The following is a 22,368-nucleotide window of genomic DNA, read 5'->3' as shown; positions in this document are numbered from 1 at the left end:
GCCTCCGCACAATTGCCTGTGCACCTGTGTATTTTCCTGCCATGTTTAGAGTCACCATCGTAGCTCTGCCCACGTAAGCCAGACATGGGCAAATTGAGCCTCAACAACACATCAGTTGCTACTTTCGCAATGCCCTCGCCTGTTGTCTCCGACACCCTGTATACCCCAATAAACTCCTTGTGAGGGACAAGGTCATGGTCAACATAACGCAGGCAGACACTCTCCTGTTCAGCACCAGAGACATCTTGAGTACCATCAACAATTACTGAAAATTGTACAATCGGAAGAGACCTAATCTCAGCTGCAATGCCTTGAATGACTGTATTGGCCATGATGTTCAGAATTTCATTCTGTACTCCTAACTACTGGTACCCAAAAGTACACAATTAATCAAAACAGCAATACCATTGCCTTAAACAAATCTTAGTTCAGTCACCAGTTTAAGTTGAGAGTTGGGGTATCTATGGCATTTTCCAATTATGTCCCTATTTTACAAGTTTAAAAAAATTAGAACCTTTCATAATGTTACCAAACAAAGACTCAAACTTACCTGAGACTCCCTGTCTCTGCCAGTATGTCCCTGCATATCTGTCCCCAACTCTGCTGTCTGTGTGCCATCTGTTGCCTGCTCTGCCTAATGACATCATTGTGAAACATTTCTATTAGCATTTCACTTCTTTCTTATGAACATTTTATCAACTAGTCTTTGAGATATTAGGCTACTAGGGTTCTTATTATGCGTTTTGGTGTACTGAAAAATACTCTGATGTCCGTCTTTTATTTTTCTGCCATTTTTCTACTTGGCTGGCTGGCTACACACACACAGAGTGTGTAGGTTATTTACAGTAGGAGATGGGCTTCTATCATCTTATCTTCTATCATTCTATATGGACTTCGATCTAAAAGGTAGCTAGCAAATGTGAAACGGATTAAAATGACAAGAGTTGACAGCTGTATGAGTTCACCATTTACACAACATATGCTGCAGCCTTTTGTAATTTTAATCGTTTGTTTCATATTGGCTGGCTTCCAACAATAGCTGAATTTGCAAAGCTAGTGAGCACCAATTCCGTTTCAGTGGTGTTTGCTATAATCTTTGCTACCCGGGTTAAATAAAGTTGAAATAAAATAAATAAAAGTTCCCTTGCGACAATTTAGCTTTTGCAACGAGACCATTAAATATATTTAAGACCATTGTCTTAAATATATTTAATGGTCTCGTTGCAAAAGCTAAATTAGAAGAGAGTGTAGTTCTGTTCAGTTTGGATTTCAGTTTATCGCTAACCTTATCACAGGGACTTTGAAGCACTAACTTACAGCATCTGCATGCTGATCTCGGAATAAATTGACGATAGCAAAGATTCCATCTTTGACGAGGCCACATAAATGGAATAGGTACTAGCTAGCTTAATAGTTAATATTTGCGCGCTAGCTCTGCATATTCAGCTAGTGTGTGTGCGCAATTGACTGGATTAACCTCACGTCAGTTACGTGCATTGAGTGCCTTTCAGACAGTAGATACGGCCTCTCTGTTACGGAGCAAGCTAAGGAACTGGCAGTGGATCAAACCATTGTGAGGCAAAGGGTGGGGGTGTCGCAATCTTTTGAAACTTAAAAACACGCTATTAAGTGTCTATAATCAGCACAATTGCTTTCATTGCGTATTATTAATATTATTTAAATTACATAGTTATGTTTCAGTGATATATTGGGGGGGACAAATCATATTTTTCCCAGGATGGGGGGGTCGTGCCCCCCCCGGGATTTCCGCCCCTGTATTCAGCGCAAAAACCTAATAAAAAGCATCTAGCAAATTCATCCACAAACATGGATATCATTTTCAATGACCACATTTTCACGAATTTCATTCAAAAGAGTCGAGGACATGACCATGAAATGAAATATGACATAGGATGACGTCACTTTCACAGGGTATTTTCCTCGTGAAAGGTACATTTATCAGGATGTATATTACTGTTTGGAATGTGTATTACTGTGTTTACAATGTGTATTACTGTGTTTAGAAGGTGTATTACTGTGTTTAGAAGGTGTATTACTGTGTTTAGAAGGTGTATTACTGTGTTTAGAAGGTGTATTTCTGTGTTTAGAAGGTGTATTTCTGTGTTTAGAAGGTGTATTACTGTGTTTAGAAGGTCTATTACTGTGTTTAGAAGGTGTATTACCATAATTTTCCCACTTGAGGACTGGAGGGGAACGCTAATTGTTATGGAAGTGCATATCTGCAGAAAATCTATTGGATAATGCAAATTGTCTAATGATAAATCAATATCACATTTGTCATTTCTTTCCCCATTTATGTGGGCATAATATCAATTGAACTCAGAACTAAAGTCTCACATAATTTGGTCAGATGCTCGATTACCATGTATGTTTAAGTAGTGTTTTTACAAGAGATTAATATTTGCATAATCTGTGATGACGTTCACATGCAAAAATACGGTTTGTTGTTTCCTTAGAACTTTGTTCTGAGAATTTCCCAACAATCTCCAAATTGTTCCCTTTCAATTGCTACTATGGTTATGCATACATATGCTGCTCATATCTTTTTATTTTTGAAACATTTACATTTGGGCCTGTCCATAGTTTAAATTATCTTGCTGATGTTTGGAAGGTCAGTCCCTGTGATCCATAGCTTAGTCATTGAATTTTGAGAGTGGTTACATTTCTCCAGCCTCATCCCTCAGCTGTTTACCAAAAAAAGTGACCGCTTTTGGGGGTAAACGCTTTGTTGTTGTTGAAAATCAAGAGTGCTTCTTTAATTAAAGTACAGTACTTTTATTGTATGAAAAAGCTGTTTGCTGAGTAATAAGTCCACAGTCACAAAGGAAGTTTATGAAGGCCTTCATGTTTTTAATCAATGCTCAACATTTTACCATGAAAATCATATTTTATGCAACACAGGAAAATGATAAGACTTTGGTCATGTTTATTCAGCAGCTTCTTTTCCCTGTAAGAAGAAATAAAGAATGTAATGGAACAGTAGTAATAATGAACATGATAAATATATGGATAGACTTGGATAGAATATAATGGATCAAGTCTAGTGCTCAGTGCTCAGCTTGGATTTTAGATGTTGAAGTACTATCTGTCTGTCTGTCTGTCTGTCTGTCTGTCTGTCTGTCTGTCTGTCTGTCTGTCTGTCTGTCTGTCTGTCTGTCTGTCTGTCTGTCTGTCTGTCTGTCTGTCTGTCTGTCTGTCTGTCTGTCTGTGTATGTGTATATATATATATATATATATATGTACTATATAATATTTTTTGTTGTTGTTGCCCTACCTGAAATGTGCTTCTTGCAGATCTTAAATACAGTTGAGTGTAAAAGGTCAGTATTGAAGACTGAATCATAGGTGGTGTTGATGTGGTCATATCTGAACATGAGTCAGGTACAGGTTTAGCAGCAGTTCTGTACCTTTCCAGAGTCACGGGTCTTGGCTCTGAGCTTGTTGACCTGAGTCTCAGCGATGTCAGCACGCTCCTCAGCCTCCTCCAGCTCATGCTGAACCTTCCTGAACTTAGACATGTGCTGGTTTGCTGCTTCCTCCTGGGTGAGGAAAAGAGAGGGAGAGCAGAACATCAGCATTTGGAGCTTCAGGTAGCAAATTAAAATATTATTTTCAACAAAACACATATTGGCAGATTTAGGATAGCAATGTATATAGGGAGATAGATGATACAGCAGAGGAAGTGAGTGGGAACAAACCGCTGCCTCCAGCACTACCACTAGACCAGCAAATTCATATTCAACCCCCTCTTCTTTAAGTTGGTAACACATAGGCATAGGAGGCACTCGGAAATGTGTATAATTTCTTCAGCAATTACTTGCACTATCAATTGGTGTGCTGTAGCAAGAATTCAACTAAACCGTATGGACATTACATTTTGTAGGGAAAAAATACATTTTCGATTGTATGCTTTCAGAGAATTTGACTAAGTCTGTGACTTACCGCTTCCTCAGCCTGCCTCTTGTAGGCCTTCACTTTCATCTGCAGCTTATCTACCAGGTCCTGAAGTCTGTTAACGTTCTTCTTATCCTCCTCAGTCTGTGGGAGAAGATCAAATAATCAATGTCAGTATAGTTTTATACACAAACCTATCTGTGTTAGTGTCAAGTGTGTGAAGAAGGCACTTTCTCTTACCTGGTAAGTGAGCTCCTTGACTCTGCGCTCATACTTGCGGACTCCCTTGACAGCATCTACACCTCTTCTCTGCTCGGCCTCCACCTCAGTCTCGAGCTCACGCACCTTTGTGGAAGAAATAAATGTAGGCATTTGTTTGAGGCCGTGAAATCAGACGTAACAAATATTTGTAAAACAGAGGTATAGTCTTCTACCCAGTCAAGGGGGCACAGTTGTTATCTGTTCCTATGTACTCTGTAATAATAACAACAACTTTTCATTATTTAGGTAGTGGTTCTCAAAGTGGAATTTACATTTCAATTTGTTTATGTATATTTCTAGCAAGAATAGATTAAACAGCCAGGGATCTTTGGAAAACGTTTAGAGGGTGCAATACAGTACAATGTAATATTATTCATCCACAATTTATGTTATTAACTCTTAGATAAACAACGGGTCTGGGAGGCTCACAACTCAATTCTTCTTGTGTTAGTAATATGACTGTCGATGTTGTCATGCGTTTAGTGGTGTATGGTGCAGTACCAGAATGGCCACTAGATGCCGCCACTCGCATATTTTAATGTTGGGACATTTCTTCTATTATGGAGCTCGCGCTATGACAGTTGAGAGAAATTCGCCAATTGAGCAAGACAGAAACACCGACATAAATACATTTTTATATCTTTATTTTGAAGGTAAGCGAGTGTAAAATCACCATATTCAAGACGGTAATGTTTCTGGAGTATGTACATATGTTTGTTGAGATATTATGTTGTATTTTCAGGTTTTATGAACTTATTAAAGTCCGCTAGCCTAAAAGCTAATTCAGCTGTTAGCCCGCTAGCTGGTAGCCCCGCATAGCAACGCTAGCTTCCCTAGCAACGGCCGGTGAATGAGACGTAACAAGAGAGAGAGAAATTATTACTATGACATTAATTCGATGAATGTATATTATATTGTGTGTTGATATTTATTGTGAGTTATTATTTTGATTGAAATGGCAGATTAGAAGACGTCTGCTGTGACAACAGTTTAAGCCTGAACGAAGCAACTAGAGTAATACATTTGCGTTTATGTAAAGGTCTTGGATCAACTCCACTAAATAAGCGTACAATTATTATAATTTGTTTTGTTGTGATCATAAATGCACAGTAATTTAAGCTTTAAAACTGCAACATTTTCTCTCTGGTGCAAAGAAGGGGGACTTAAAAATGTTATTTCCCAGGGCCTGAGACTTGATTAGTCCAGTCATGCACTGCAGAAGTCATAGTAAATCTGCGTGGATGCTATTTTTGATGCACTTTAAAGTAGGAGTTGTGTTCTGATATTATGAGGGGGGTCACTGATGAATTCGCTATCACAGAAGTGGTCCTTGCCACAAAACAGTTTGGGAACCCCTGATCTAAATGGGTTATTGCGAGAACAAGTCATTAAACAATGCTCCTGTGTATTTTTACATGATCAAATACATTTCCAGCAATCTGTCTTTTAATCCCCCCTAATCCGCCCTGCTGATAACTCACCCTGGACTCCAGTTTCTGGAGCTGCTTCTTGCCTCCCTTCATGGCCAGATTCTCAGCCTCATCCAGGCGGTGCTGCAGGTCCTTGACTGTGACCTCCAGGTTCTTCTTCATCCTCTCCAGGTGAGAGCTGGTGTCCTGCTCCTTCTTCAGCTCCTCAGCCATCATTGCCGCCTGGAAAAGTAGTTTGTTTAATTTATGCACCAATCATAATGTCCCTCTCAGATCTTTGTTGTTTATAACCAGCCCAGTTACCATTGGCACTTGGGGACAAATGAAGTTGATGTAATTCAAGGACTCACATCAGTGATTGCCTTTTTGGCCTTCTCCTCTGCATTCCTGGCCTCCTGGACGATGTCGTCCACCTCTCCCTGCACCTGCACCAGGTCAGTCTCCAGCTTCTTCTTGGTGTTCAGAAGGCTGGTGTTCTGAAGAAGGAAACAAGACGATTTGTTTCACTCTCAAGAGAACTTGCAAGTCACCAGACTGAAATTCTGACAATCTAAAGCAAGCACTGTCAAATTCCAGGTGTGTTTAAACTGTATGCTTGGTTGAGTGTCATTATAAATGGCTTTGACCCATACCTGGGAGTGCAGCAGTCCAACACGCTCACTGGCGTCTACCAGCTCAGTCTCAGCCACTTTGCGGCCTCTCTCTGTCTGCTCCAGAGCAACTCTCAGCTCCTCAATTTCAGCCACCATCAGACCGTTTCTGCGCTCCACCATGGCTGCCTGCTCCTTCATATCTTCTGCAACACGGACGGCGTCATCAAGGTGCAATTGGGCATCCTGGAGTTCACAATGACATACGTTCATTAGGACTTGTGGAAGTAGAGGTGATAGGATCGATCAGTGATAGAAATGTTCATTGGTAAGAATTTCCCCAGTATCGCTACCTTTAGTACATAAACCACTCTATTGAAATCCTCTGTTCTATTCTTTTCTACAGATTCACAAATCTGCAAACACATCTCTCACAAATCTCTAGCCATGTTCAGATTTTTGAGAGTGATGTCCCAGTCCCTTTACCTTGAGCTGTCCCTGGACGTTCCTCAGCTGTTTCTGGGCCTCAGCGGCCTGCCTGTTGGAGTGGCTCAGCTGGATCTCCATCTCGTTCAGATCTCCCTCCATCTTCTTCTTCACCCTCAGGGCATCATTCCTGCTCCTGACCTCAGAGTCCAGGGTGCTCTGCATGGAGTCAACCACCCTCTGGCTGTTCCTCTTGATCTGCTCCATCTCCTCATCCTTCTCAGCGATCTTCCTGTCCACCTCACCCTTGATCTGGTTCAGCTCCAGCTGCACACGCAGAATCTTGGATTCCTCGTGCTCCAGTGTTCCCTGGACAAACAGAAGCAGTCATGTGAATTGTGTTAAATACATTTGGATGTATATAACACAAGGAAGTAAATATATATACGACTACAATAAACTCCAATACAGGGATCATTGGACTGTAGCTGGCTTTCTCTAGTTTAACACTGCTTTTCCCATCAAACAGCTGTAGTTTGTACCTCAGCCTCCTCCAGAGCGGTCTGGATCTCAGACTTCTCTGTCTCCACGGTCTTCTTGGCCTTCTCCAGCTCATGGATGCTCTTGCCAGTCTCTCCAATCTGCTCAGTCAGGTCAGAGATCTCCTCTGCACACACACACAGAAGAGCAGTTTAGACTTGGGAGATTTTCAGTGGATATCGCCAATGCACTGAAGTTGACATTGAATCATAATAACAGTGAATTAATTAACAGCAATTAATATTGCTATTGAAACATGAGCCAAATAGAATTGCTGTCAAATGCTCACGTTGCAGGTTCTTGTTCTCTCTCTTCAGAGTCTCCAGATGATCCAGAGCCTCCTCGTAGGAGTTTTTCATCTTGAAGAGTTCAGTGCTCATAGAGCGAGCTTCCTTCTGAGCTCCTTCCAGCTCAGCCTGACCCTCCTCATACTTCTGCTTCCACTCTGCCAGAACCTAGGAGAATCCATGGGATTTTCATCAGAAGTCATTGATGAAGAGTTTTGAATCAGAAATATGCTACAATTGATCATATTTCAAACAGTAAATATCAGCCTGTGGTGAGGTTTATTCATTTTCACCTTGTCAAAGTTCCTCTGCTTCTTGTCGAGGTTGGCGGCCAATGCGTTGGCTCTCTCAACATCAATCATGAGGTCCTCCACCTCTCCCTGCAGCCTCTGCTTGGTCTTCTCCAGGGAGGCGCACTTGGAGTTGGTCGCCTCAATGGTCTCCTCAGCCTCCTGCAGACGCTGGGCCAGCTTCTTCCTGTTGGACGACAGAGGGAGGTTTTATGGAGTGAGAGATATGTTACAATACATATTGATGTAACATTTTGTCAGAGCCCCCTACCACCCTCACCATCCACACCATATCTGAGTTTTTCTGTTGCGTGCGACTCACTTGGCCTCCTCCAGCTCCTCTGTGCGCTGGATAGCATCAGTTTCATACTTAGTCCTCCACTGAGCCACCTCACTGTTGGCCTTGGACATGCCGCGTTGCAGCTCTGCCTTGGCCTCCTGCTCCTCCTCAAACTGCTCCCTCAGGAGATCACAGTCATGGCGAGCAGACTGGACACTGTGGGCCAGTGCATTTTTAGCCTGTGAGAATGAAAGACAAGGAGAAATGAGTGAGATAGTCAAACACATTATGGTCGAAGTCTCTGAGGGTGGAGAGACAATAGGAGTCTCTGAGGGTGGTGAGACAGTTGAAGGCTCTGAGGGTGGAGAGACAGTTGAAGCCTCTGAGGGTGGATAGACATTAGGAGTCTCAGAGGGTGGCGTAGTCACCATCTATGTGAAGATATTGCTCTAAACTCTGTGGACGGTGGAGTCCATTTTGGGTCCCTTACCTTGACCTCCTCCTCAGTCGCCCTCTTCAGTTCCTCCACCTGCTGGGTGAAGGCCTGTTTTCCTCTGGTCAGCTGAGACACCAGGGCTTCCTTCTCCTCCAGCTGGCGACCAAACTCACCTGCAGGGACAGAGGGACATCTTGTTAATAGGGTCTCTGTTCTCTAAGATTGAAAATGTATTTTGAGGTATCGTAGGGCAATGTTAGTTTCTACTGTACTGTTCACCACATATGTGGAGTGGACTATGTGCCTATAGCCCCTAATACATGTTGGCTTCTACTGAAGGAAAGCATTGGCTTGTTGTTTATTGTTGATGGTACCATTTTCTGTCAGGAGTCTGGCCCTCTGTCCGCTGATGTCGTTCACCTGGCGAACATTCTCATCATTCTTAGTCTTGAGCTCGCTCAGCTGGTCCTCAAGAGTACGGCACATCTTCTCCAGATTGCCCTGTTAGTGAAACATGTTCCATCATTACTTTATATATGTGACTTCTGTCAACTTCAGTTCAATCGAATGGTAATGTAGTTGACCATCCTCAACACTGCTTGATCAAAACATTACTACTCACCTTAGCCTTGGCAACGGCCTCCATGTTGCTGGAGAGGTCATCAATCTCCATCTTGTATTCGCTCTTCTCCTTCTCTAGCTTCTGCTTGACGCGCTGCAGGTTGTCGATCTGCTCCCCGAGCTCAGCCACACTGTCGGCCTGCTTCTTGCGCAGAGCGGCGGCTGTGGCCTCATGCTGCAGGGTGGACTCTTCAAGATCACGACGCAGCTTCTGGAACTCAGCCTCACGCTTCTTGTTCATCTCAATCTGAGCAGCAGTGGCGCCTCCGGCTTCCTCCAGCCTCTCGCTGATCTCCTCAAGTTCCCTGGAGAGATCGGCCCTCTGCTTCTCAACCTTAGCCCTGGCAGCACGCTCAGCCTCAATTTCCTCCTCCAGCTCCTCAATACGGGCCTAGACCAGGGGGTAGGAGCAGGGGGATGAACACTACAGTACAGTTGAAACAATTGAACCTCACAAAATAATAACAGTATGTATATTTTGCATAAATGTGTTTAATAAAAAGTCAGTTACACTAATATATTCAGCAGAGAGTGTCCCATGCAGGAGCCAAACCCTCATTAGCCATTTTAACATGGATATTGTCATTGAGGGCTGAGTGGGGATGGTAAGAAGCACCAACAAGAAAAAACATCTTCCAACCTACTGAGCCATCAGAAGCCACCTGGAATACTGTCTGCTGCCAGAAAAAGTGTATTTTTTTTTAAAGGAAATGATTCTGTTGTGTGCTTTTCTGTACTTGAACTTGTATCCTGTACTGTACCTGGAGTTCCTTGATCTTCTTCTGCAGCTGAGCTCCCAGAGACTGCTCATCCTCAATCTTGCTGAGGAGCTGGGTGGTCTCAAACTCCTTCCTAAGAAACAAAAATATGTCAATTGCAGAGTTTGTTTTGGTTCGATAGTGTAAAGGGAGAGGATCATACCATTCAAGTGCTCTTTCATCATTACAAGAATTAGCCCAAAACAACCATCATAGCAGGTAATACTGTAGTCATTTGTTTGTGTTTACTTCTTGATTTTCTCATCAGCTTGCTGCTTGTCATTCTCCAGGTCCATTATGGACTCCTGGGCCAGTTTCAGATCTCCCTCCAGCTTTCTCTTGGATCTCTCAAGGTCCATACGGAGCTTCTTCTCTTGCTCCAGAGAACCCTCAAGCTAGATGATAAAAACACATATATTGTTAAAATCTAAACAACTGAAGATAATATCATCTTACATGCTATCATGGCCAAAATGTCAAACTCCACTCACGTCGTCCACTTGCTGTTCCAGCTTGGTCTTGGCCTTGGTCAGAGTGTTGACTTTGTCCTCCTCTGCCTGCAGGTCATCCAGTGTCTGCTGGTGGGCCTCTTGGAGGGCTTTCTTCTCCTTGGTCAGCTTGGCAACACTCTCATCCATAGACGCCATCTCCTCTGTCAGGTTTTTAACCTGTAAATGGCCACAACATAATTATACTTCACCATAAAAGACAGACATAGTTTGTTATATATTGCTTTCAATTAATTTAGATTAGAAATGCCTCAAGAATTACTGTACTATAGATTCAACACTAGGTGGCAGTGTTCACCATGCCAGTCTACTGAATGGAAGTCAAACATTACTTTTTTTACCTTTATTTAAATAGGCAAGTCAGTTAAGAACAAATTCTTATTTTCAATGACGGCCAAGGAACAGTGCCTTTTTCAGGGGCAGAACAACAGATATATATATTTTTTCATTCATTTTTTTGCTTGTGTAACCTTTCTGTTACTAGTCCAACGCTCTAACCACTAGGCTACCTGCCGCCCGATGAGGGGGGAGCAGAACATGCAATATATTTGGGAGTACCCCACAACTGAAATTCTACTATTGTGTCCTAATTGTTCCTGCACCCACAATACAACGTGACTTCCATTTCTGTTAAGCTATGTTTTGATTTGATTATTGATTTGATTATTGTTTGGTTAGACTGTCTATGGTAAGACACAAGACCTTGTTTTCAGTGGCGTGCTTCTCCTTCTCCACTTTGGCCAGAGTGAGCTCCAGGTCATCAATGTCCTTCTTCAGCTCAGAGCACTCATCCTCCAGCTTCCTCTTCTTGGCAGTCAACTCAGCATTGATCTCCTCCTCATCCTCCAGCCTCTCGGTCGTCTCTTTGAGTTTGGCCTCCAGCTGGATCTTGCTCTTGATGAGCCCCTCACACCTTTCCTCAGCATCATTCAGACTCTCTCCTTCCTGATTTCAGAACAGGAGAAACAAAATCAGAGGCCTCACTTTGTGTATCAAAGTATACATTTTACTCAAAGAGGTCAGAGCAAATCAATAGGACAATAAATAGGGCAATAAAAATGTGTGTTCATATGTATGTGTATTCATGTGTATGTAAATGTGCCTGTAATGAGGGTTGTTTTTTCACTCACAGATGCGACTTGGAGCGCCAGATCGTTCTTCTCCTGCGTCAGGGCCACCAACTTCTCCTCCATTTGCTTCTTTGTGGACAGAGCCTTGGCCAGGTCTGCTGTCATCTTATCATAGTTCTCCTTCATGTTGGCCAGCTCCTTCTCAGTCTCAGCGCTCTGCAGCAGGGGCTTGATCTTGAAGTACAACTTCATCCATGGCCACGTTTTCACATTCATGAATGAGCGGATGTTGTACTGGATGGCGTAAATTGATTCTCTGGTCGACAGAAAGGATGGAGTGGCATGGTGAGTGGCATGCTTAAAGCTACATTCTGTGATTAGATGAACAACAAAACAGAACCACCTGCCACTGTTTGTTTACAGCTGAGGAATGGGGCTAGGGAAATGTAACTCCTCTTAAATTCCTAGACAGCTCTCCAGATGCAAGGACTGACAGTCATGCTAAGCTCATGAGACATTTTATATTCTTCAAGAATAAATGGGTAAATACCACACATTTAAATGTCAATTGAACATCCAAATCCCAAACTGCAGCTATAAAGCTAGAATCCTTAGTTGCTACATCCATTTCTGGACTAAATGAATTAACCCAAAAGCTTTAGTAGACCATTATAAGACGTACTTTCTCATTCTGAACAACTCACAGCATATACAGTATGTAATCATAATGCATTAGATACAGGTGGTTGACAGAAAGCTTTGTCAAGATGTCTACTATTCCTCACCTCCTCTCCATCATCTTGGTGAACTCTCTCCTCATGAGGAATCCACGGCTGAGAGCCTGGACCATGCCGACCAGAGTGGCCAGCTTCTCGTCTCTCATCTCCTCCAGGACACCCAGCAGACCGGCTTTGAAGAACACCTGAGACACAGGTTAACATGGTAAATGGAACCACAGATGGTGACAGATAGAAACGGTTGAATCAAAAGAGGCGAACAACACCACTAGATTGATTTAAACAACATTAACTTTGCAATAGTTGCAAACAAACCATGGGATAGGTTGTTTCTAAGTTGTTAGTTATTGTACAGTAGATTAATAATCTACACAGATACAGATAGCTGCAGCCATACCACTCTAACACAATGTACATGATAATGAGTTTAGTTTCTCTTCTATACTTGTGATGCATGACTTTGAAGAAAAAAATAGTACAATGTTTTTCCACCTTTTCCATAAGTTAAATGAAGAAGAAAGAACAAAATAATGGATAGATCACCTGGAGAGATTTTATATGGTACGGGTTTAAATTAGCATTGAAGTTGTGTTTTGTTGTCAGCTTTTGCTGGGGGTATTTGACTGACCTTGGTGTGTCCAAACTTGTAATCCTCATGATTCACATCAATGGATCCAAGCAGCTTCTCAGAAGCCTTCTTGTTGTCCATGAACTGGCCCTCAGGGATGACACTGGCATTCAGTACTTTGTACCTGAATAAAGATAGATTATTTACATATGTGAAGTTGTAGGTTGGTTATATTACATAAAAGGTAAGCTTATCCTTGGAGCAGATCTGTGTGCATTTATGTTTGTATACCTCTGCTTGAAGTCAGCATAGATGATTCTGCTGGGGAAGCCCTTTCTGCAGATCCTGATACCCTCCAGTACACCATTACACCTGAGCTGGTGGATAACCAGGAAGTTCTCCATCAGACCTGGTAAAACAAACCAAGTCTATTTAATACTCATAAACAGGTTAAAGATTGGAATGGTTGAGGTTACTGATACTGTACTGATAAGATTCCATATTTAACTCAATATTTATTGTACCTGGAGTCTTTGACTCATTGGGGATCAGGCAGCGCACAAAGTGAGGATGAGTGCTCCTCAAGTTGGTCATCAGCTTATGTAAGTTCTCCTGTGAGGAGGGTTACAAACCATTTTCTCAGACATACTGTAGTTTATGATAATCGTGCACCTTTTGAAGGACTGAATATACACATTTCAAAAGCTCACCCTGAACTGGGAGGACACAGTCTGCATGGAACCACCCTTCTTCTTGCCTCCTTTCTTGGTTGTATCTGTTAAAATGGGGAAAGGTAAAAGATAACTAGAAAAGTACATTTCCTAGAGTTGGTGGAATAAATAGAATCATAATAAGAGTATGTAAGAAATCTATAGTGGTCTTGTCTTCAGCAAGCACACTAATTATAAACCAGAGAATATCTGGTTAACTTCACACTTATCTAGAGGCAAATGCTGCCAATGAGATTGTGTAGAATAACACCTATTGTATGATTAAATTAACCCAGTAATAAACCCTGAGAAATTCTGATACATTCAAAGACTTTAAAGAACATTTGGTTGTAACAAGTGCTTAATTAAATATTTTGACTTGATGCCAGTCTTACCCTCAGGTGGGGCAGCGGGATACAGGGCAGCCAAAAGTTTGACTGAAGACTTCCCATACAGTTGACAAACTGAGTCGTTCAGGGGGTCCTTGTTCTTCTCCAGCCACCCAGTGATGTTGTAGTCCACAGTACCGGCGTAGTGCACCAGGGAGAAGTGGGCCTCTGCTTTGCCTTTGGCAGGCTTGGGCTTCTCAAACGCCTTTGTTTTGCCAAGATGCTGGGAGTACAGCTTGTCCTTGAAGGTAGTGTCTGAAGACTTGGGGAACATGCACTCCTCTTCAAGGATGGAGAAGATGCCCAATGGCTTTACAAAAAGAGATGTATATCAAATTAGTGATATTTACATTTTTGATCACGTTAATTCCTTTGGCAAACAGGCTATTATAGGATTATATTCATTTAGGGGCACATAATAGGAAACATATTGAGTTCTCAACAGTCAGATACGCTGTACCATTAAAATCCTCACAGACAGCTTACCTTCTCAATAAGCTCAATGCAGGCAGCCAAATCCATGCCGAAGTCAATGAAGGCCCAGACGATTCCCTCCTTCTTGTACTCCTCTTGCTCCAGGACGAACATGGTGTGGTTGAAAAACTGTTGCAGTTTCTCATTGGTGAAGTTGATGCACAGCTGCTCCATGCTGTTGTACTGTTGATGGAGTTTTAAAAGGGATCATTTCATCATACAAGGCTGTAATCCATCTCAATCACAACTAATTGTCTTGTTCTGGTGTCATACTCACATCAAAGATCTCAAACCCGGCAATGTCAAGCACACCGATATAGAACTGCCTTGGCTGCTTGGTGTCCAACATCTCATTGATACGGATGACCATCCACAAGAACATCCTCTCATAGATAGACTTGGCCAGAGCACTGACTGAGTTATTAACCTGCAATGATAATACCTCAAATTAATATGTGAGATATTGACCATGTCTTGTGATAAGAGCTAGGGAAAATCAACATAAATATATATTTTTAAAGCTATGCACTCATCCTCAAAATAATGATGGCGCTCAGAAAATGGTAGATGCTGTGTTTGGCTGACTTACCTGAGGCACAGTCTGTCCCTTGGTCACATACTCGTTGCCAACCTTCACTCTGGGGTAGCACAGAGCTTTCAACATCTCAGCTGAGTTCAGGCCCAGCAGGTAGGCGATTTTATCAGCCACTGGAGAGAGAACCAACAACAACAGACTCAGGGACACAAGATCACTTGTTTCTGATTTCACACTGACAAAATAGTGTGGCTAACGTTTTTGTAGGTTAGGTTTAGGTTTTCTCACATATCCATCATTTCAAATCATTTCTGGAGGTTGGAATTTTGTCTTAAAAAAGACTCCTGCCTGACTTTCATATGAAACTTACGTGTTCTACACTGGGTGTACAAAACATTAGGAACACCTGTTCTTTTCCATGACAGACTGATCAGGTGAATCTAGGTGAAAGCTATGATCCCTTGTTGATGTCACCTGTTAATTCCACTTCAATCAGTTTAGATGAAGGGGGGAGACAGGTTAAAGAAGGATTTTTAAGCCTTGATACAGTCGAGACATGGATTGTGTATGTGTGCCATTTAGAAGCTGAATGGACAGGACAAAATATTTACGTGCCTTTGAACGGGGTATGGTAGTAGGTGCCAGGCGCACCAATTTGAGTTTGTCAAGAACTGCAACGCTGCTGGGTTTTTCACACTCAACAATTTCCTGTGTGTATAAAGAATGATCCACCACCCAAAGGACATCCAGACAACTTGACACAATTGTGGGAAGCATTAGAGCCAGCATGGGCCACCATCCCTGTGGAACATTTTCGACATGTTTTCAAGTCCAAGCCCTGACAAATGTATGCTGTTCTGAGGGCAAAAGGGGGTGCAACTCAATGTTAGGAAGGTGTTCCTAATGTTTTGTACACTCAGTATATTTATATCTTTGGGAATGGGACTAATGCTTTACATATTGTATATCTATGAGTGGGACTCACCCTCTGTGCCGTCTGGCTCGGCCTGCTCCTCACGTTGCTTCTGCTTGAATTTCAAGTTGCCATGGTGCAATACAGCTCCTGTCAGCTTGTAGATGGCCTGCTTCTCTTCATTACTGAAGCCCAGGATGGTAATGGCATCCTGGCATTAAAGAGGAAGTACAACAGTGATAAACTGAAGGGTAGTTTGGTATGTGAAAAAAAAAATACATGAAAATTCCCAGCTGCCACCAAGTTGGAATTTCACAGTGCATTCAGTGTGTATGGTGGTCCTACCCATTCCCTATCTAGAGTTTGGTTAACCCTTTGTTTGACTCACATCTGTGGCATCCAGCTCTTCATTGTCATTGATGCTGGCCACAGTGATCTGTCCCTGGCTGCACATGGGGAAGTCGTAGGGGTTGGTGGTGATGAGCGACATTTCTGTGGACAATAGAGAACAGCTTGTCAGTTAAATCTCTTAGAATTCTGCTGTCCTACCTTCTACACTATCTCTCCCTCCTTTACTCAATAGATGGACTCAATGATACATGTAGTATATAATAAATAGCATCAAAAGAGGAGACTGAGACTTGTGGACTAGTGCATCACTAGATAGATATTTCCCAGAGACCTGACCCATGTCTAGATGCCTTGTTACCTTGGATGTAATCATTGTAATAGTATTATTAGTGTTGATGGTAGATGAAGGATGGGACTAAAAACAATCAAAAGACAACTATTGTAAAAATATTGTGTATGTAAAATGTATATAGTATGTATAAACTGGAAGTAGAAGCCTAAGTATTGTTGTCCATTAGTTTACTCCAATTAGGGGAGGGATGGTAGGGTTGGGGGAGGGGTTTAGGGGAGGGTTGGTAGGATTAGGGGGAAATATGGGTGGGAATAATTTTCTCTGAACCTTAACTTTGTCGTACCAACTATCTCAGGTTTGTGGTTGGTCATCATCTGGAAGAAGATGTGGTAGCCTCTCTCATCGGGCAGCTGGAAGGTCACTCTGGACTTCTCCAGCAGGTCTGAGAAAGAGAGAGAACGAATTAAACAAAGAGAAAGAGAGGAGAGAACGTGATAAAATTACATTTGATGATATAATCTCACAAAAAATAATATGTGTGAATTTAGGAAAGCATTGAGAAACAATCAAAACCAACTCACAGGTCTCAATGTCAGCTTTAGCCAGTTTGCCACCTTGGAAGTGAATCCTGATGAATTTACCCTGTAGTAGAGCATGGGGGTTAGAAATAGGCCAACAAATAAATTAACATTTTACTTTGATAGACCCCTTTAAAATGTTACAGTTTGTTGGACAGATGTTGGATCTATTGATACAGATATAGGATCTTGATGTAGGATCCATTTTGCTACAGCAGGGGAAAAAATCCTGCAGCAACAGGAAATTTGAATTATTACGTGGATTGCAAATAATTAAAACATTTTTTTATTTTTTTATTACTACAGCAAATCAAGTCTGAAATGTTAAAATGTAACTATAGGGAACTAATGAAATACATTTTACCAATATAAGTTAACTTCCATAGTATGCCCTTCATACTTACAAAGCGAGACGAGTTGTCGTTCCTCACTGTCTTGGCATTACCGTAAGCCTCCAGCAGAGGATTAGCTGCAATGATCTGATCCTCAAGAGACCCCTGATTGAGACAAACATAAGTTGCTCAGAAACTGGTAAAGTGGTAAAGTAATTTTTTCTTCATTGCTTGAAATGTGTTAAAATGGCAAACATAAGAACAACCTACCTGCATTTTGCCGGGGTCTGCTTCCTTCTTCTTCTCTCCACCAGACACTGCAATGGTGGCGAAGTACTGGATGACACGCTTGGTGTTGACAGTCTTTCCTGCACCGGATTCTCCACTGGTTTATATGACAGAGAATGAGGGGTTTTAGTTACATGTTTGAGTGTCAGATTGGCTTTCACTAAGAAATAGCATAGAAAAATATACTGTTGACCTGTTTTCTAACATAAGTAAATCATTACCAAATATTCCTTCTCATCGACTCATTTTTACACATAACCTAATGCTCTAATCTAATCATAATGTAATGTATTTCATCACACCAAGTGACCCAACTTATTACAATAGAAACACTTTCTCAAGTGCCATTTTAGTAAACAACTTACGTAATCAGGACGGACTGGTTCTCCTTATCTGGAACCAAAAAAACACATTGCTTATCATACTCAAGCAACATTATGGGGACATTATTTAATTCATAGCATCATCATGAATTTTACTTTGGAACATTCTATTCAAGGGTAGTGAAATCAGATATTCCCAGCAAACTGTTATTACCTAGACTAGAAAACAGTAGATACCTCTCTGAAGCATATTTTAATTTCTATTGGACTTTGAGATCCATCCATCCATCCATCCATCCATCCATCCATCCATCCATCCATCCATCCATCCATCATTCATGAATGAGAGCTCGTACCAATCAGCATGAACTGAAAGGCGTTGTCAGAGACGGAGAAGATATGGGGTGGAGCCTCCATCCTCTTCTTCCCTCTGTAGGCGTTGACAACCTCCATGTCGTATACGGGGAGCCACTTGTAGGGGTTCACCGTGGCACAGAAGAGCCCAGAGTAGGTCTGGATGAAAGAATAAATAAATTAGGGGATTAGTAAAGTCAGATGTTCTTTTACCTGGATTTATGTGAGGATGTGGGTGTTCTTTGGTATACTGATGTGGGTCTACTGTATTGATATGTTTTGGTTTCTACCATTCATTTACAGTGGGGTCACTTTACTGAGCTATATTGTAGGCTGCAAAAGTATATTATTTTATACTAATACAATTGCTTGTAAAAAAGTATTTTGTTTTTAACAAGTAATATATTTTTCTCTCAAAGAGATAGGGGTCAAAATTATAGAGGTCTATTTTCATGTCATTCAACCAAAGCACTGGTTCAAATCCAAGTGCCAGTTCCATTTTAGTAAAGCCGTTTACATTTGTTGGATGACACGAAAATAGAGCTCTTTGGGTAAGCCAACCAGTAATGGGTTTGGTGCTGAAATTAGAATACATAAGCAGAAAAGAACCCCATTCCTACTGTAAAATATGGTTGTGGATCTTTGATGTTATGGTGCTATTTTGCTTCCACTGGTCCTGGGGCCCTTGTTAAGGTCAATGGTATCATGAACATTATCAAGTACCAGGATATTTTAGCCGAACACCTCGTTGCCTCTGCCAGAAGGCTGAAACTTGGCCGCAAGTTAATCTTCCAGCAGGACAATAAACCCACGTTCACATGAAAATCTACAATGAAATGGTTAATTGACCACAAAGTCAACATTTGGCAAAGGCCATCTCAGTCTCGGGACTTGAAACCCATTGAAAACCTGCGGTTTGAATTCAAGAGGGCAGTCCATAAGAATGTCAAGGATCAGGAAGGATTCTGTATGGATGAGTGGTGTAAGATCCCTCCCAACTCATAAAAGATTTTAGAATACATTTTTGCTCATATTTATCAAGAGTGTCAATATTTTTAGACTCCTCTGTATGGGTAGTACTGTATTTATGTATTTCTTATGTTCATGTATGTGTGTGTTTGTATTTGCAGGTTTCTTACATAGATCATCCATGCTGCATAACGCTCTTTGAGGTTATACAACACAGAGGCTTCATTCAGGTAGGTCATCATGGCCATGTCCTCAATCTTGTCGTACTTAGGGGGGTTCATCTCATAGATGTCTGCATCTTTGAACTCTTTTCCTTCCTGAAACAATCAGAAATCTAGATTACACACAGATCAAACTGGACATGACTGAATGATTTTTTTGCTCATTAAATACAAGTTTAATAATTTAAAAAAAATACATTTTCACATTTAATCCAACTACCTAGTTATCACCCACTGACACATACATGGTGATTCTTGACTAGTCAACATGAGAAATGTGTTAGTTATATACTGCCTTCAAAAAACAATGAAATGCTTCAAAAAGTATTCATACCCCTTAATTTAGTCCAGATTTTGTTGTATTACAGCCTGGTTTCAAAATGTATTAAACAGATATTTTTAAAATACATTTTTGCACATTTATTGATAATGAAATACAGAAATATCTAATTTACATAAGTATTCACACACCTGAGTCAATACATGTTAGAATAACCTTTGGCAGAGATTACAGCTGTGAGTCTTTCTGGGTAAGTCTCCAAGAGCTTTACACACCTGGTTAGTACAATAATTGTGCATTATTTATTTTTTTATTCTTCAAGCCCTGTCAAGCTGGTTGTTGATCATTGCTAGACAGCCATTTTCAAGTCTTGTCATAGAGTTTCAAGCAAATTTAAGTCAAATGTAACTAGGCCATTCAATGTTGTCTTGGTAAACAACTCCACCGTATATTTGGCCTTGTGTTTTAGGTTATTGTCCTGCTGAAAATATGAAGAGTGGTATTCAGTCATGTGTTGGATTTGCTCCAAACATAACACTTTGTCTTCAGGACATGAAGTTAATTTCTTTGCCACATTCTTTAGAGTTTTACTTTTAATGACTTATTGCAAATAGGATGCATATTTTGGAATATTTCTATTCTGTATAAGATTTCTTCTTTTCGCGCTTTCATTTAGGTTAGCATTGTTATAATGTTGTTGCTCCATCCTCAGTTTTCTTCTATCACAGCCATTAAACTCTGTAACTGTTTTAAAGTCACCATTGGCTTCATGGTGAAATCCATGAGTGATTTCTTTCCTCTTTGGCAACTGAGTTAGGAAGGGCGCCTGTATCTTCATAGTGACTGAGTGTATTGATATACCATCCAAAATGTAATTAAAATGTTTTTTTTTTGTTTTTTTACCCATCTACCAGTAGGTGCCTTTCTTTGCAAGGCACTGGAAAACCTCACTGGTCTTAGTGGTTGACTCTGTGTTTAAAATTCACTGCTTGACTGAGGGACCTTACAGATAATTGTATGTGTGGGAATCAGAGATGAGGTAGTCATTCAAAAATGATGTTAAACACTATTGTTGTACACAGAGTGAGTCCATGCAACTTATTATGTGACTTGTTGTGCAAATGTTTACTCCTGAACTTATTTAAGCTTGCCGTAACAAAGGGGTTGAATACTTACTGACTCAAGACATTTCAGCTTTTAATTTTAGTCAATCCGTAAATATTTCTAAAAACATAATTCCACTTTGACGTTATGTGGTATTGTGTGTGTGTGTAGGCCAGTGATACAAATACAAAATCTTAAATTCAAGCTGTAACACACCAACAACATTTTGAAAAATTCAAGAATCCATTCTGAAGGAACTGTATGTTTATCTTTTATTTTTATTTTTTCTGATTTCATATTGTTGATATTTTCTTTGATAATTTAGATGATTTTTCAAGGAATAGTGTAATTGCACAAACTTGAATACTTTTCAGATCAGACTTACCTCCTTACTGCCATCAGGTTTCGTGACTGTTACAGTACACTTCCCATCGGCCCTGGCAGTGACCAGACCCTTAAGGTACAGCTCCGCCTTGTCTGTCACATAGCAGGAGTTCTTTGAATCAAAGGGTGCGGTTTGTGCCTCAATCCTCTCCCTCTCAGGCTTACGGAGGTATATGGCAGCCTTGCCGTAGATTTGCATCTCCGCGTCCGTACTCATGGTGACTGATAACTAGGAAAGAGATGAAACATGATTCACTCTGTGGTGCTTCCTCCCCAGTCAACAGAGTTAAGTGAACAGTATTTCTCAGAATATTCTCATCACTTTTTATGTGAAGACTCAAACCATGTCTCACCTTCTTTTCCCCCTCCTACGGATGAATGTGTACTTCTTGGAGGACTCTGTGAAACATTAGGGTGTTGTGAAAACACACAAGTCTAAAGGCTCATCATTTAGCTGTCGAAGGGTTCGAAAACATTTTGGCAACTCACTTTACTACACATTCAAATAATTACCCCTGAAAGCCCAGTTACATTCTAGAACCCCCTCAATTTATGTAAATGAAAGTTACAGATTGGAAGTAAAACATTTTAAATCAATGCCACTTTATTGCATACTTTCAAATCTTACAAGAGACATGCATAACTTAATTCAAACACTGCAGTTAGCTACTGCCTCAGTTGCTGAGCGCAAACATGAGACAAATGTAAAAGTTGGAGAGGTCTTACCACAGAGGAAGAAGGTATCTGACTTATGGATGCTGGGGCCTCAGCCTCCTTATATCTGGTTGGAAGTGCTAACCAAGCAACAGTTAATTATGGACCACTCTGGGGAAGGACATGGATTGTAGGAGAGACCTCCCCCCAGACCTGTGTGTCTGTCTCTCACTAGCACCTCCCACTTCCAGGAACACCACACTCCCATTACATTACTTTTTAATGTCATATTTGTCTCTGAATTGAATTACACTGAATTTACATAAAGTAGATATGTCACTACTAATAATTATTATAATGTCAAAAAATTTGTTTGATTAGTCAAATTGATTCCAATGTTACTCCCACTGACCCTCAAATACTGTAATGGAGTAATTCCATGTTGCCCCACTACCACTAAAATAGTTTTCATTAAATCTAATCTGACCTGATTTAGTTC

The 22,368-nt window shown here is 41.0% G+C and overlaps 1 protein-coding gene across 1 annotated transcript; it reads right to left on the bottom strand.

Annotated features, from left to right (window-relative positions):
- Nucleotides 1-2,846: 2,846 nt before the first annotated feature.
- LOC106596216 (myosin heavy chain, fast skeletal muscle) lies at nucleotides 2,847-22,003 on the bottom strand. The gene is made up of 41 exons (XM_045690683.2): nucleotides 21,942-22,003; nucleotides 21,569-21,614; nucleotides 21,217-21,444; nucleotides 19,397-19,543; nucleotides 18,260-18,416; nucleotides 17,946-17,973; nucleotides 17,563-17,677; nucleotides 17,365-17,457; nucleotides 16,964-17,024; nucleotides 16,726-16,824; nucleotides 16,128-16,231; nucleotides 15,812-15,950; nucleotides 14,881-14,999; nucleotides 14,569-14,718; nucleotides 14,304-14,474; nucleotides 13,824-14,127; nucleotides 13,429-13,493; nucleotides 13,243-13,330; nucleotides 13,010-13,127; nucleotides 12,779-12,902; nucleotides 12,199-12,335; nucleotides 11,474-11,729; nucleotides 11,046-11,288; nucleotides 10,326-10,502; nucleotides 10,084-10,229; nucleotides 9,838-9,928; nucleotides 9,078-9,467; nucleotides 8,830-8,956; nucleotides 8,510-8,628; nucleotides 8,062-8,258; nucleotides 7,743-7,926; nucleotides 7,452-7,617; nucleotides 7,165-7,289; nucleotides 6,683-6,991; nucleotides 6,239-6,442; nucleotides 5,957-6,082; nucleotides 5,658-5,828; nucleotides 4,156-4,260; nucleotides 3,964-4,059; nucleotides 3,429-3,560; nucleotides 2,847-2,968 (listed from the first exon to the last, which is right to left on the bottom strand). The coding sequence occupies exons 3-41, from the start codon at nucleotides 21,430-21,432 to the stop codon at nucleotides 2,948-2,950; spliced, it is 5,820 nt and encodes a 1,939-aa protein (XP_045546639.2). The 5' UTR covers nucleotides 21,433-21,444; nucleotides 21,569-21,614; nucleotides 21,942-22,003; the 3' UTR covers nucleotides 2,847-2,947.
- Between the last annotated feature and the right edge of the window lie 365 nt (nucleotides 22,004-22,368).

This window comes from Salmo salar, chromosome 12 (genome assembly GCF_965601325.2).
Source record: "Salmo salar chromosome 12, fSalSal1, whole genome shotgun sequence".
NCBI classification, from domain to species: Eukaryota; Metazoa; Chordata; class Actinopteri; order Salmoniformes; family Salmonidae; genus Salmo; species Salmo salar.
Note: the sequence above shows the minus strand (reverse complement) of the source record. Positions and strands in the feature narration are given on the sequence as shown.

Bases quoted from the DNA above. Each gene is read 5' to 3' on its own strand.
- LOC106596216 (XM_045690683.2), bottom strand. From the start codon at position 21,432: ATGAGTACGGACGCGGAGATGCAAATCTACGGCAAGGCTGCCATATAC. The intron at 12,903-13,009 runs GTATACAAACAT...ATCTTTATTCAG, and splicing joins TATGCTGACTTCAAGCAGAG to GTACAAAGTACTGAATGCCA. The intron at 11,730-12,198 runs GTGAGGAATAGT...TCTGTCGACCAG, and splicing joins ACCAAGATGATGGAGAGGAG to AGAATCAATTTACGCCATCC.